Genomic DNA, 15,468 nt, shown 5'->3' with positions numbered 1-15,468 from the left:
AGCTTCCTAGGGCCACCAGAACAAATGACCACACACTGGCTGGCTTAACAGAAACGTGTTCTCTCACAGGTCAGGAGGGGTTCTATAAGGGAAGGCGTCGGCAGAATTGATGCCTTCTGGAGGCTCTGAGCCGGAGGCCATCTGTGCTGCTTCCTGGCGTCTGGGGTTGCTGGCCATCCTTGGTGTCACTGACTTAGTTCAGTCCCTGCCTCCATCCCCACATGGCTGCTTCTACGTCTCAGTGACAGAATTTCTCTTTCCTTTGCTAATAAAGACACCAGTCATTGGATTTAGTCGCCTCCCTAATCTCACATGACCTCATCTTAACTAATTGCATCTACAAAGACCCTGTTTTCTTTTTCCTTTTTTTTTTTTTTTCTAATGCTTATTTATTTATTTTTGAGGGGGGTGGGAAGGGACAGAGAGAGGAAGAGAGAGAATCCCAGGCAGGCTCTGCACTCTCAGCACAGAGCCCGATGTGGGGCTCAAACTCACAAACATTGAGGTCATGACCTGAGCCGAAATCCAGAGTCAGATGCTTAACCCGACTGAGCCACCCAGGTGCCCTGAGACTTTATTTTCAAATAAGCCCAGATTCTGAGGTTCTGGGTTGACATGAGTTTTGGGGGACACTGTTCAACTCAGCATACCACCTCGTAGGATCGTTGTAGGCATAAGTATCACAAGTACCTTTTATGCTTAGATTAGTGCATGGCACGTAGAATGTACTCAGTAAATGGTAGCCCTGGATATTCTTCCTCCACTGCCTTCTGGCCCCCAATTATAGTGACCTAGAGCCTTTTCCCTGTTAGCACAAGTGTGTTTCCATTACTCCAACTCAGAGGCATTTAGGGCCATGTCTGGTGTTTGCTTGTTGACCGCTGAAGTTAACTCCAAAGAGAGAGAATCACACGTGGAATCGTCTTTTCCTCAGAACCTGGGCCAGGGCTGGAGAAGAATCCACGCCATTTCCTCCTAGGGTTCTGCAGCCACTTCGGCTGGAGCCCCTGCGGCAGATCCTATTGGCTGCTGGGGCACAATGTCCCCAGACTCCCCCATTGGGCTCCATTGGGCTCCTCCGATCTCAGGCTGGAGACGATTAGGGACAGCCGTACGCTGTGGCCACTCAGGGGCCGCCCGGCTTGGTAGGAGACGGGAGTGTGCTTGACTCAGCCTGAGGAGGTTGGGTTTTGCTCCGTGTTGTAAGAAAGCTAGGATGTGAGGTCGCTGCCCCGCCCCCCGCCCCTGCACACATGCGCGAAGTTTTTTATGTAGGTACGGATGGTGCAGAATACTGGAGACTGTACCAGTTCACCCACGCGCTTCTATTGTGTCCTCTCCAGGGCCAAGGAACCGCTCACAGAAAGGTACAGAGCAGGGACCCCATCAGCTGGCCAGCCGCCAGCAAGGACATGAGAAGTGCCGGCACGCTGGCGGCAGATGCGGGCGCAGCCCCTGGGCAAAGCAGTCCAGTGACACACATCCCCACCTAACGGTGTTCTTGCCTGCTGACCTAGGAATTCTTGAGACTGTCTAAAGAATTAACCCTAAATATGGGGAAATCACACGTCTGCGGATGGTTGCCATGAGACCCTCTATAATAGCACAAGCCGAGGGCCCTGAATGCCACACGGTAGGGCGGCAGGTGGTTACACCACTGGTGGTTCGGCCACGTGATGGAACGCTGGCCACCGGAGGGGGCACGTGGGAAAGCTGGCGCCAAGGCAGAGACTCTGATGGTGTGCTGCTGAATGTTTGAAAAGCAGGAAACAGAATTTACATATACCCTATGGTCTTACCACAGCCTCCGTATAAGGAAAGACTGAAAAGGGGTAGATAGGTAGGCTCATCTGTAATTTTTTCCCCTAAACTTGTCATATTATTATTTGGACTTAAAGAAAAAGAAAGCGGAGGGGTGCCTGGCTAGCTCAGTCAGGGGAGCGTGCGACTCTTGATCTCACAATCTTGAATTTGAGCCCCACATTGGGTGCAGAGATGACTTAAAAATAAAATCTTAAAAAAAAAAAAACAAAGGAAAGAGAAGTAGAGGGAAGGGAAGGAGGGCCACATGAGGCACAGTCTCCGGCCTCACGGCCCAGCTTTCGTTTGCTGAGCAGGGCAGAACATCCCTGGTGGACACAGACGTGGAAGGTGGGCGTGTGGGCAGGCCAGGGCAGCCCCAGTCTGGTACCGGGTGTTTCACGAGACAGCTGGTGGACGTCATGTAGTGACAGCCCCAAGAGGTTCATTTCTCATCCCATTTCCTCCTGGAAAAGAGGGATCCAAGAAATGCAAGCCCTGCCCCACCCCTAAAGAGAGGGCAGTGTCCCTGACAGGGAATATTCTGGCCAGTGGTGGATTATTTGCAGAGGGCACTAGACATGCTGAGAAACTGAGACTAATTCAGGGGAGGGGTCCCTGCAGGGCTGCTGGGGGCTAGCAACAATAGCTGGAGAAACTCTAAAGATGGGGTGCCCCTGAGGTGCCTGGCTCATTTTTTCCTGGTTATACCATAGGGCATAGCCCTGCGCAGCCTTTGTATGTAACTGCTCCTCATGGCCATGGAACATGTACCATGTTCCATGGAAGGTAGTAACTTCCCTTACCTGGCCCCGTAGGGGATGTTCAGTTGCACATCTGCTTTCTCGAACTGCAGATGATCGATAGCTATCTGGTGGACATCTTCTGGGGATGTACTCCTGGAAATGGGGCTCCTGGGGTCCCAAGGGGTGGATGGTTGGAGCCAAGAAGATGGGGGCCCCTGGCTTCCGCTTAGCCTTGTGTCCCTCTCTTTGAACCCAGGCAAAGAGGCTATGCTACGGCAGAAGGATTACGAGACCGCCACTCTCTCGGAGATCAAGGCCCTGCTCAAGAAGCATGAGGCCTTTGAGAGTGACCTCGCCGCCCACCAGGACCGCGTGGAGCAAATTGCCGCCATCGCACAGGAACTCAAGTATGCGAGGCCCAGTGAGGGCTGGGGCTGGTGGGGGAAGTGGGGCGTGGCCATGAAAAGTGAGGGGGCTGGGTACAGCCGGTGCCCCAGTGGGAAGGGCGTCAATACAGAGGACTCTGAGTATCCCCCAGGTGGAGAAGGAGCCTGTGACCCTTCCCGTGGAGGGCCTCTGGTCCTTCCCTGTAAGTAGTGCAGGACCAGAGGATGACCGTGTGTACCCTAAGCTCTCGCTGGGCCTCAGTGACTCCCTGCCATTGGACATTGGGGTCAAGACTGTATCGCCTCCAGCTCAGGTGCAGGGGGGGCCTTAGAACGGGCCTTCATTCATCTCCCAGTGGTCCTCTGAAAGCCACGGAGTTGGCAGGGGGAGGGCACATGGAAGGTCTTGGTAAAGGGAGCGCACCCCAGCCCCAGGGAGAAGAGAGTAGGCCGTGGAGGTAACCTGGGTCACCTGACTCTTCCTGTCTCTTCCCTTCCAGTGAGCTGGACTATTACGACTCACCCAGTGTCAACGCCCGGTGCCAAAAGATCTGTGACCAGTGGGACAATCTGGGAGCCCTAACCCAGAAGCGGAGGGAAGCTTTGGAGGTGAGGGCCCCTGAGGGAGATGGCAGCTCTGTGTGCCTCTTTGCTTTGGGCCAGAAGGTTCCACTGCGTTGCCTGGACCTGCCGTGGCCTGTTGAAGGTTCACCCTGGCGCTGGATTGGGCTTTGCCTTAATGGAGACGCCTCTTTTGTGGCCCTGACCATACCTCCCCCTCATCGTTCAGTGCACTTCACAGCCCAACCCCAGCCCTTGGAGAATTTTCCTATCTACAAACCAGACGGGGGGCCAGGCCGGGTGATTCCAATGTGGGATGGTCTGTAGACCCCACATTAAGAAGCAGTGTCCCAGAGAAAGTCTATTCTTTCGGTCTGACTTAGTCTGGTGCTTCCAGACTTGGACCCCTTGTGGCTGGCCAGGAGGACCTTGGGGGTTCAGGGGTGGGGGGAGCAGGGAGTGGTGATTCTGGATCTGACTCTGCTGCACCCCTTCTATCCACCCCCTCCCCTCAACTGCCATTCCTAGCGGACAGAGAAACTGCTGGAGACCATTGACCAGCTGTACCTGGAGTATGCCAAGCGGGCTGCACCCTTCAACAACTGGATGGAGGGGGCCATGGAGGATCTGCAGGACACCTTCATCGTGCACACCATCGAGGAGATCCAGGTGCGCTGCGGACCCCTCACCCCTGGAAGCTGCACCCCCACCAGACACCCGTGGAAACCTCACCCTGCAAACCTTACTCCTGCATGACTGCTCTCTAGGGAGAGGATGGGGGAATGGAGATAGCAAGCAAGGAGTTGATAGGTTTGGAAGAATTGCATTTTATTTATTTTGACTAGGTAATTTATGCAGGTTGTGTAAAACCGAAAAGGTAAAAAGAATATACGATAAATTCTCCCTCCTACCTTTGTCCCCCAGCCCCACAGTCTCTGCACATGCAGGCAAATAGATTTATTTATTAACACGTTCTTCCCCATACCCCTTTTTAACACAAAAGGTAGCTTTTGTTGGGTACTGTATTCTGAACCCTTTATCTTTAAATATTTTGGAGCTCATTGCATTGTAATAAACCACTTCCCCATTCTTTTATACAGCTGTGGTGTATTAGGTTTAAAAGATTTTGCAGAGGGAGAGCCTGGGTTGGGGGAGGTCACCTGGGGAGCAGACTTGTCCCCGACCTGACTGCGGGGCGGTGCGCACTCTAGGGTGGTCGCCCCTGACTTTACCAGCCACAGGCATGAAGCGGTTGCTTTAATGGCTCTGCCTTCACCTCCCCGTGGCCAGCCCTGCTCTCCTGGTTCTCAGCCATGAGCATCCTTGGTTGATGCTCCAGGTCTCCCCGCTGGTGTGGGGCCATGCCTTCAGTGGTCTTCCCACCCACCTCTACCCTGGGACCTGTAGGGCTCCCGTAGTTCATCTTGCCCACACGAGGCACCAGTCACTGTGTTTCTCTTGCATCCAGGGACTGACCACAGCCCATGAGCAGTTCAAGGCCACCCTCCCTGATGCCGACAAGGAACGCCTGGCCATCCTGGGTATCCACAACGAGGTGTCCAAGATTGTCCAGACCTACCACGTCAACATGGCGGGCACCAACCCCTACACAACCATCACTCCTCAGGAGATCAATAGCAAGTGGGACCACGTGAGTCCAAGGGCTGGTGGGACATTGTGGCTGAGCCATTGCAAGTTTTATGAGGGCAGGGATTTTACCTTTTTTGTTGTTGGTTTTCATTGATTTTATTTATTTATTTATTTCATCATTACATGGCAAGTGTTCATCTGCCAAGTTAATGAATGGCTGAATTTCTGGAACAGGGCAACATGTTCACTCTTGTTCTATTTACTGACTGGCCCCTTCCCTTCATGGCTCCTCCATTCCCTGATCTGAAGAATGGGGCAGGTGGCTTGTCCATTCCCAAGGTTCTGTGATTGTTCCCACCCCAGGTGCGGCAGTTGGTGCCACGGAGGGACCAGGCCCTGACGGAGGAGCATGCCCGCCAGCAGCACAATGAGAGGCTACGCAAGCAGTTCGCAGCCCAGGCCAATGTCATCGGGCCCTGGATTCAGACCAAGATGGAGGTAAGTCCCATCATGGGAGGCAGGGATAGGGGTTTCCACCCCTTCCCAGCACCATCCCAGCCAGTCAGGCTTGCCCTGTCTCCTCCTTGGCGAGACTCGTGGAGGAATGCATTCCTAAATAGGTTCAAGATTGGTCTGCTGCCCTACAGAGGGTGTGGAGCCTGTCAGGGAAGGCTGGTGGGTTGGTCCCAATGTCTGGTTCGGGAGCGAAGACCTGCACATGGATGCCACTGAAGAGCCACCTGAGAAAGTCCCACGGAGGGATGAGTGCCTGGGGAACTGACTAGCTTACTTCAGCTTATTTGGCTAACCAGGCCTCCCTTCCTCTTGAGCAAAGAGCAGGATCTTTCCAGAGAGAGAACCGAGGCTCAGGCAGGCATAGAACTTTTTATTGAATCGTTGGGCCAGATATTGGGGTTCTGTAGATCAGGGAAGGGGGCACTGCTAGGGTTAGAGCATGGTGTCCCTCCGAGCTCCTTGAGGGCAAAGACCATCTCGAGGTCATGTTTGTGTCTCTCCTGTACCCCAGCCCTATCTGCTTAGCACATTGTGCATAGTAGGTGCTCAGGAAATATTTGCTGGGTCGAATTGAGTGCACAGAAAGGGCTTTTACAAATGTTTGTTTACATGGATGAAGGACAGACAGGAAGGGGGATTAGGCCTGGCCCATGGGGCAGTGGGATTGAGGCAGGCCAAGGCAGGCATAGCCACTGAGGAGGTAAGTCTGGTGCTCTGAGGCTGTGAAGAATCTGGCTCCCTGGGCACAGAGAGAGTCCCTGAGATGGGTGACAGTTGGGAACAGGCTTGGGCGGGGAGTTTGAATGGCAAGCAGAGGAATGAGCATTTAGGTTAGCAACTGACCTTGCAGCCCCTTTCTGAGGTTGAGAGCTACTTGAGAGACAGGAAGTATTTCATCTGATGATGACAGTGTTTTTCATACCCCTTTATGATGCTATTTCCATGCCAAAGTGCATCCCTGCTGAATGTGTCTTGCTCTCGGCTTACTAATTACCACTGACGGGTTCCCTGGTGCTGGAGTAGGAACCGAGGAATCATCTGAGGGGCTGACTGATGACCTAGGCACCCCAGTCCTTACCCTAGGGGCGCAGAGCGGGGTAGTCTGACCAGGGCTTCCTTCTGGGTGAGCAGGAGATTGGGCGGATCTCCATTGAGATGCACGGGACCCTGGAGGACCAGCTCAGCCACCTGCGGCAGTATGAGAAGAGCATCGTCAACTACAAGCCCAAGATCGACCAGCTGGAGGGCGACCACCAGCTCATCCAGGAGGCTCTCATCTTCGACAACAAGCACACTAACTACACCATGGAGGTGGGTGGCGCCGGCTTTGCTCCTCCAGGAAGGGAGCCCCGGATCCCATTCTGCTCCCTGCCCCCTGGGCTGGGGCAGGGGACAGTTATTCATCTTCCAAGGAAGCTAGCTGGTCATACTAGGAGGACAGACTCTTTGGAGTGAGGGGATACACACTGCTTCTCACGCCTAGAGTTCGGGGTCTTCGGTCCTCAGGGCCTTCTGAATTTCCAGGGAGCTTGTTGAGTATGCAGACTTTCAGGCTCCATCTCCAGAATTTGATTCACGAGGTCTGGGGTGGGGTTGAGGAATCAAAATTTTTAACAAGCACCCTGGTGATTCAGATGCGGGTGGTCTCCAAACACTGGCTTAGGCACCTGCTTTCCAGGCGATGAATTGTTCGGGCCATGAAGGCACATACGTGAGGTCACAGAGCAGGATATAGGGGGAATTACCCAGGCTTTGTTCTTTAATCCTTCCCTCTACCAAACCTGCCCTCCTTTCTGACCTGACCCACGCTGTCAGTTCTGGTCTCTGCTGTCCCAGGCAGAGGCCACTGCCCTGCCTGAACTTCCCTGCTCATCATCTGGGTTCTCTGTCCTAGAGAGTGTGTTGTCCTTGTCTTGGTGATGCTGTAAATCTGGACAGAAGGCTGGATTTGATTGCTTGGGCCATTTTGACAGTTGGGGGAAGGGAGTAGCCACGAGTGGCCTGGGTCCGGGCCTGGGGGGGGGGGGGCCCTTTGATGACAGGCCCCTCATGCACCCCTAGCACATCCGTGTGGGCTGGGAGCAGCTCCTCACCACCATCGCCAGGACCATCAATGAGGTGGAGAATCAGATCCTGACCCGAGATGCCAAAGGCATCAGCCAGGAGCAGATGAACGAGTTCCGAGCTTCCTTCAACCACTTTGACCGGGTGAGAGCCCCTGCATTTAGAGCAGCCCCCAACCCTTGCCCCAGGGCCCTGGAGGGCACTGCCCAGGGGATGGGCGGCCATGCCGGGCCAGTTCCTGGGCAGGAAGTGCTGTCAACCTGTCCTGGTGTCCTGTGAATTTCCCTGCTTTTCTGAAGCAAGAGTTGATGTAGTGGGTAGAGACAGGCTGTTTGGCCCATGACGCTTGCTCTTCTGCCATGAGGGGTCAGCCCTTGGGAGCAAGGCTACCATGGCCTTAAGGACAGGCCTGATGTCCCCTGGCTGTGGGGACTATCACTTGCCTCTGCCTCAGGACAGAGGAGCAGAGGCTTCCTCCCCACCGCACCCCCCATCCCCACCCCACAGCCTTCAGGAGACGCTATGGGGGTGTCAGTGATGTTAGGTCATGGGTTCTCATCCTAGCTTAGGGACAGGCTGGGTTCTGTGTGGGCTGCCCCTCCCAGTGCCCTGGGGCTCCGGGGCGGCCAGAGGGGTGGAAGCATGGGGCCAGGTGCTGCCCACCACCTCTGCCTGCTTCACTGTCCTCCAGCCTCCTGGGTGAGGTGGGTGAGGCCCTCTTAGAAAGCCGGGTCTGGGCATTGGGGCTGGGGTGGGCTGGGCACCCCCACGGCTCACCGTGCTCCCCTCTGGCCTGCTTCCCGGAGCAGGGCTGTGTGTGCCAGGGAGAGGGCACCCTCTGGACCTGGTCCGTGTGTCTAACCGTGTGCACTTTTATTTCCCCTCCTCCCCTGCCCCTTCCACCCTCCACCCTCTCCGTCCGCATGCCTTTGTCCCTGTGTCTCCCCACACACACCACCCTCCACCCGGGGCATGGCCCACCCCCCTCCCCTCACGGCCTCCACCTCCCTGGCACCGCATGGCTCGCTGCCTGGCGCACGGCGGCCCCAGGATCACTCCGGCACGCTGGGTCCCGAGGAGTTCAAAGCCTGCCTCATCAGCTTGGGTTATGATATTGGCAACGACCCCCAGGTACTCGCCTCCTGCATGGAGCACGCTCAGGGGTGGCATCCGGGGCGAGAAATAACGCGTGTCTCCTTTTTCTTTTCTCTCTCTGTCTGGATCTCCCTGTCTTCCCTTTCCTGTGGGCCTCGGGGCTCGTCTTCTCCTGCTGTCCCTGCCTGGCCTGCGTCGGGCTCCTACCTCTGACCTCTGCCCTTGGTTGTCTTTCGTGGGAACCTGCTCGGGGCCCACCTTCCTCTCTCCTCGTTGCCCTCCATCCTGTGGACCAACTTTTGTACCTCCCTATTCTTTCTCCTCCCTGTGGATGTGTCTCTTCCTGTGTTCCTTTTCCCCTCCAAACCTCCCAACCGTATACCCTGACCTTCCCTCTGGCCATCTGTTCCCTGTCTTCCTGGCCCCGGGCCGGCTCTTCCTCCTCCTGCCTCTGACCCTCGCTACTGCCCCACAGAAGAAGACAGGCATGATGGACACGGATGATTTCCGCGCCTGCCTTATCTCCATGGGTTACAACATGGTAATGTAAACCCCACCCTCTGTTCTGGCGAGGGCCAGCCAGTTGGCCAGAGAAGCCAAGTCCTGGCCAGGGCAGGCTGGAGGCCCCAGGCTAGGGGCTGCTCTCCCCGGAGGGCCCTCAAGATTCTGGTCAGTGGGGAAGATGGCGCCCTGAAGTCTGGGCCTGGCCTCATGGCCTGTGCGTGTCCCCGAGGCCTGGCCTTCTCCCCTCCGTCTCGGTGCTGGCGTTGTCTTTTGGTACTTACTGTGGAGATGGGCTTTTTCACTCCCATGGCAGATGGTGGGGCTGACCCCAAAGCCAGCAGGAAGGACTGGTAGTTTGGCCTTTCTGGCCCCGAGTTGGCTCTACTTCGTCTTTTCGTGAAGCAAGAGATTTCTGTCTCTGCCCTGGTGGGGGCTCCAGCCACGCCTGCCGCCCCTTGACCTGCACAACTTTCTCAGTGGTCTGCTCCCACGCAGGCCTTCTGAGCAGAGCAGGGGCCTACCTGGGCGGCCGGGCAGCTCCTGAGCCATGATGCAGAGCGCAGAGCTTGTGGGCTGCCCAGGGCAGAGCAAGGGCGCAGGCTGTCTATGTGGGGAGCCCAGGAGTAAATCCCAGCTCCAGCTTGGGGACCAGGGGAACCCTGCAGGCCTGTCGTAAGGGTTAAAGGAAGGAACTTCCCTGAATGCTGGGCACACAAAGTCTGACACACAAAGTACGGGGTGGTGGGGAGAGCACAGGCTGTGGAGGCAGACCATCCAAGTTCAAGTCCCAACTCTACTACTTACTGGTTGTGTGACCTTGAGCAAGTCACCAAGCCTGTCTGGGCCTCGGGTTTCTCATGTGGAAGCCTGATGGAAATAATAAATGCCCGTGTCCTATGGTCGTGGTGAGGGTTAAGTGAGATGAAATGTGTGTGGTGGTTAGAGTAGCGCCTGGCGTGCACTGGTTGTGATTACAGCTGTGACCGGCATTATCAGCATTTGCTCCCCCGGGAACCTGCAGGGGGCGGGAAGCCTGAACCGGGTCTCCACTCCTAGATGTTGTGTCCCTGTCATGCCCTCAGGACAGCCCAGGTTAGGTCAGAGGGCCGCTGCGCCCCGCCTCTGACAGCCTCAGGCTACTCTGAGCCCCCTGGGGCTTCAGGACCATAGGAGAGATTCCCAGCGGGCTGAGGCAGAGAGGCTGACAGGCCTGGGGTTGGCTCTTCTCTCCAGGGAGAGGCAGAATTTGCCCGCATCATGAGCATTGTGGACCCCAACCGCCTGGGGGTAGTGACGTTCCAGGCCTTCATCGACTTTATGTCTCGGGAGACGGCCGACACGGACACAGCAGACCAAGTCATGGCCTCCTTCAAGATCCTGGCTGGGGACAAGGTGGGTCTGCTATGGCGTGGGCACCATGCAGGGGCCACTCTGATCTGGAGGGGAGGCCACTTGCACCCCATAGCCTCTTCCTCCCACTGGGGCCTCCCAGTGCTGTCCACTTCTACCCATTTCTGTAATGCCTGGGCATCTGCTAAGGTGTTAGGACACATATTAGCTTAAAGGGGTCTCCTGCCAGGGCGTGGGACTCCTTCACACTTGGGATGGAGTGATGAGTGGCAGAGGTGGGTAGAGTGGGGGTCGGGGGGGTATGTGACTGAGTGATGTAAGGGTGATGTCACCCTTACGTCACTCTGGGCATAGGTGTGGAAGGTTGGAGGGGAGCAGGAGGGAAGCATGTCTCGCATTTATCTACCCCAAGCAGCAATCCGTTTTGGTTTCCAAATTTCCCAAGTTCCCTGCCTGGCAGTGGGAAAGTGGGAGCACCAAGGGAAACTAGCAAAGCAGGGATTCTAGAGGCCAGATTTCCTTTAATCCTTAATGCCATCCTTTCCTTTCAGACGGGAGAGATTCAGTTATAAAAAATGAAAGCCAATAGGGATTTATGCCTCAAGGGAAAAATAAGGGAAAAAAGCCTGAACCTATAGAGGTTCCTAAAGGTCTGATTTAAGTTCAGGGACACCTTATCAGAGTCATACCTAGAGCTGGAATGACCCTCAGAAACCACCTTGTTGAAGTGACTCTGGGGCCTGGTCTCCTGACTTCTGGAGGGATCTGATCAACCCCACCCTCCTTGAAACTGGTTCCTAGGGGACTCTGGCAAGAAGTAGGGCATGGGGCTAGGAGCCCACCTTGTGGGTCAGATCCTGTGAGTGAGCCCTTCTGGAGCCTGAAGCTCCCAAGAGAAGCAGCTTCCAAGGAGGCCTGTCATGGGCAAGCAGATAACCTGGACCGGGAGCCAGGCTGGGTGGGGGCGGGGGCAGGCCCAAGACCTGCCAACGTAGTGGAGGAGACAGCAGCCGGGTGTCAAACTTGGATGCTCACTGTATTTGCTGAAATGACACGACCTCCACAGAGCCCAGCTTGAGTGGGTGTGGGGTCCCCTGTCTTCCACCAGAGTACCTGCTGGTGTTGATCCTGCCCATGGTTCTTGCAGACTAGAGTGGTACATGAAATTACAGGTGCAGTTCCCACTTGGAATTAGCTTGGAAGTGGGCCAAAGTCGGTGTTGAAATGGCAAACAGGAGATTTTAAATGCCTGTGTATTTCGTGGTGTATATGTATGCCTGTGTATGCATAATAAACACACGTGTATACTTGGTGTACACGTGGATATGTGTGCACACACATGCCTGCGTATCCAGAAGCGGGAGGGCGGGGCACTTCCTGCCGCCCTGAGTGAGGGTCCCGGCCGCCCCGCCCGCTCTCTCTGCAGAACTACATCACGGTGGACGAGCTGCGCCGAGAGCTGCCGCCGGATCAGGCGGAGTACTGCATCGCCCGGATGGCCCCCTACACCGGCCCCGACGCCGTGCCCGGTGCTCTGGACTACATGTCCTTCTCCACGGCGCTGTACGGCGAGAGCGACCTCTAACCCGCCGGCCCCGGCCAGCGCCCTCGCCCTGCCCGCTGTGCGCCCCCGCCCTGCGCCCCCGCTGCTCCCCCCCCTCCCCCCCCCGCCACCCCAGCCCGGGTTTGGTCTCCTCCCGCAGCCTCGAACCCTCGAACTGGGCGAGCCGGGACCCACGTGGCGTCGAGCCGCCCTGCCCGCAAAGTGACAGTTTACAAAATTATTTTCTGCAAAAAAAAGAAAAAAAAAAGTTACATTAAAAAAAGTAAAAACAAAAAACAAAAAAAAAACCACCAAAAAACCACATATTTTATTATAGAAAAAGTATTTTTTTCTCCACCAGACTTCAATGGAAAAGAGGAAAAATTAACTGTTTGCACCGAAATGTTTTGTTTTGTTGTGACATAGGAAAATAACCAAGCACAATGTTATATTCCATACTTTTTATCGATTTTTTTTTCCTCTCTGTATCATCTGCTGTATTCATTTCGCCAATCTCATGTCCACCTTGATGTGGGGGTGGGGGTGGGGGTGGGGGGATCTTGTCAAAAGGCACATTGGTGCATGTGTGTTTGCTAGCTCACTTGTCCATGAAAATATTTTATGATATTAAAGAAAATCTTTTGAAATGGCTGTTTTCTAAGGAAGAGAATTTATGTGGCTTGTCTTCTCGTTTTTAAGTCCAGAAGTGTGGTTAGGTTCTTTATCAGCACACACTATTTTCCCTTTAATTTTAATATTGCCTATTAAAAATGGTCAGAACAAGATCGGAGAGTGTGGACAACTTTGGTATTGCTTGTCACACACCATATTAAAGCGACAGCGTTCCCATGACCTCTTTTTGCTTGCTCCTTGCTTACTGTTTTCCAGAAGTGTGTGTGTGGGGTCAAGGATGATGGGGGCCACCTGTACCCAACCTTAATATGTTTATGACCTTGGCATAGTCAATCCAAGAGTTGGACACTTTACTGAAAGAGCCACCCAGGCGACCCCCTTTATTTTAAAAGGTGGTTTCCTCGGAAGGCTCCTGTGAGTTGAGAATAAGGTCACAGATGTGACCCATTAAAGGAAGGGGCTGTTTAATGATAAGTCCTACCTTTGTTTTCTGTGGCATGAAACAGCTCTGTGACATCTCTATGCCCCCCTTCCTTGTATCTTTGCTACAAGGGAACGCACTGAGGTCTCAAAAACCCCTCCCACCCTTTGCTATTCAAAATGTTCCACAGACAACAGCTGTCCAGCATCACCTGGGAGCTTGCTGGAAATACAGAGTCCCAGGCCCCACCCCAGACTTTCAGACTCAGAATCTGCATTTTTTTTAATGTTTATTTATTTTTGAAAGAGAGTACAAACAGGGGAGGGGCAGAGAGAGAGGGAGACACAGAATCCGAAGCAGGCTCCAGGGTCTGAGCTGTCAGCACAGATCCCAATGTGGCGCTCGAACCCACGAACTGTGAGATCATGACCTGAGCCAAAGTTGGACGCTTAACTGACTGAGCCATGCAGGCACCCCATAATCTGCATTTTAACAAGATCCCCAGGGGATCTGTGTGCACTGCTCTGGCTTCTGTAGTTTTTTCTCCTTACCTGTCTCTCCTCCCTGAGGCTTTTACTTCAAGTACAGGGAGTAAAGACAATTAGTGATCATACCAGTAATAGTGCAGTAGACTGCCATTTCCCAAATGGGTAAACTGCACTACAGTTCCCTTATCTGTTAAGTGGGAATAATAGTGCTTTTGGAAAGCCATCGCGGTAACACATAGAGCTCCAAGAATATTAGAACATTTTGGAATACTCACTTCCCAGGGAAGGAGGCAAGAAGGCCACTCAGAAGGAAGGAGCTGGGGTAGAGGTTGGCATTTGCTTTGGGAAACATTCCTGTCAGTGTTACCACTGGCTGGTAAAAAGTCCAGAAAATGCTCAGCCGTCGGTCTGCTGTGGGTATAGCTGCACGGGGAGAGCCGTGGAACAAGGCCAGAGGCTGGTCTCGGAAGGTCAGAGTCCTTTGAGAGAGGCCAATACATAAGATGGCTTCTTTTAGCTATTTATATGCAAGTCTAACCAAGGGTACAGTGGGACAGGAGTTGAAGAGAAGGGGAAATCGTTCCAACCAGAAAGTTTCCTAAACCTGGGGTGCAAGCACTTTACCATACCACAGTTTCCAGAGGTACAATCAATCAACCTTTTCACTGCTTGCTTTAAAAAAGAAATTGTGTAAGAGTCCTTTCAATGCAAGTATGCTTACTGAGTTATTCCACATCCTTTAGAGAAATTCCCTTATTTGATTTTTTCAATATTCAAGCGTGCTTGTATGTGGGCAAATGATTATAGTTACTTTAAATGTTCAATCTGTTAAAGAGATAAAAATTTTAAAACCTGTTTCTTAAGCTTTTTAGGTCACCACACTTGTCTTAATATATTGACAATATGATTTTTTCTGTAAAAGTAAAAACACTCTTGCTTGTCCTAATCATTCATACATCTTAAGTTTACCACCCACAAACAACCCCGTTTAAATTTCCCAAAATAATTAAGTTCCTTTAAATATTTTAAACATATTTACGAATTTTCATTCTTTCCAGTACATCAGACTCCCACCAAGGCAAATTCAAATTGAAGCAGCAAAGTCTTAGCACAAAGCAGTTGAAGTATTATAAATGTAAATCAAGTCCTCTGGAGCAGTGCAAAGCTGTTTACTAACAATTCTCTCACACCTCCAAAATTAAAATCATGCATCTAATTTCAATTACACATTCCAGATGAAAATCCCAAAGCAGATAGGTGCTGGGCTCTCTTATGTGTTCAAACTCCTTAGATTAAGCCACAAGTTGTCACGAGTATAAAACTGTGTAACCCCCCTCCCCCCCCTCCAGAATCTTAATACTGAGAGTCTGACTTACTTCATCCATTTACTTATTTCTACATAGGTGATTTTAAGTTCCCCTGTGGCTCATTGCTGGGTTTTCGGGTCACAGGTTCAGAATTGTGACATCTGTCATGTGGCGATTCCAAACCAGGACACAAAATGAAGTGCTCACCCACTTCTAGATTTCACCCAAGGCACCGGTGAACTCATGGCCTTGACTCCAATAGTCAAGGGCTGTTTGCTGTGCCCCGAGCCCATGCCCCTCACCTGCTGGTCATCTCTTATGTTTCACCCTTTGCCAATTTTCATTGTAAACAATTCCAGCTTACTTGCAATGATAGGGTAGGTGGAATTTTCTGTCCTGATGCAGGTGGCAGTTGGTTGTTCCTGCATCCTTGGGATGAGCTCATTGACTCTCTTGCCTATGTA

General features: G+C 53.2%; 1 protein-coding gene across 3 annotated transcripts in view; it reads left to right on the top strand.

Annotated features, from left to right (window-relative positions):
- Positions 1-12,463, top strand: part of ACTN1 (actinin alpha 1) — a 95,635-nt gene extending 83,172 nt beyond the window's left edge. Inside the window, exons 12-22 of one of the 3 annotated variants that reach the window (XM_027066016.2) lie at positions 2,803-2,953; positions 3,433-3,541; positions 4,022-4,162; positions 4,962-5,144; positions 5,447-5,581; positions 6,731-6,910; positions 7,661-7,807; positions 8,714-8,794; positions 9,234-9,299; positions 10,496-10,654; positions 12,039-12,463. In XM_027066016.2, coding sequence (XP_026921817.1) covers positions 2,803-2,953; positions 3,433-3,541; positions 4,022-4,162; positions 4,962-5,144; positions 5,447-5,581; positions 6,731-6,910; positions 7,661-7,807; positions 8,714-8,794; positions 9,234-9,299; positions 10,496-10,654; positions 12,039-12,197 — 1,511 coding nt within the window. In that variant the 3' untranslated portion in view covers positions 12,198-12,463. The remainder of the gene's footprint in view (positions 1-2,802; positions 2,954-3,432; positions 3,542-4,021; positions 4,163-4,961; positions 5,145-5,446; positions 5,582-6,730; positions 6,911-7,660; positions 7,808-8,713; positions 8,795-9,233; positions 9,300-10,495; positions 10,655-12,038) is intronic. The other 2 variants (XM_027066019.2, XM_027066018.2) reach the window with 2 other exon arrangements.
- The last annotated feature ends 3,005 nt before the right edge of the window (positions 12,464-15,468 follow it).

The sequence above is a fragment of the Acinonyx jubatus genome, chromosome B3, assembly GCF_027475565.1.
Source record: "Acinonyx jubatus isolate Ajub_Pintada_27869175 chromosome B3, VMU_Ajub_asm_v1.0, whole genome shotgun sequence".
NCBI lineage: Eukaryota > Metazoa > Chordata > Mammalia > Carnivora > Felidae > Acinonyx > Acinonyx jubatus.
The sequence above is the reverse complement of the archived record's forward strand: the minus strand, read 5'-3'. Positions and strand labels throughout refer to the sequence as shown.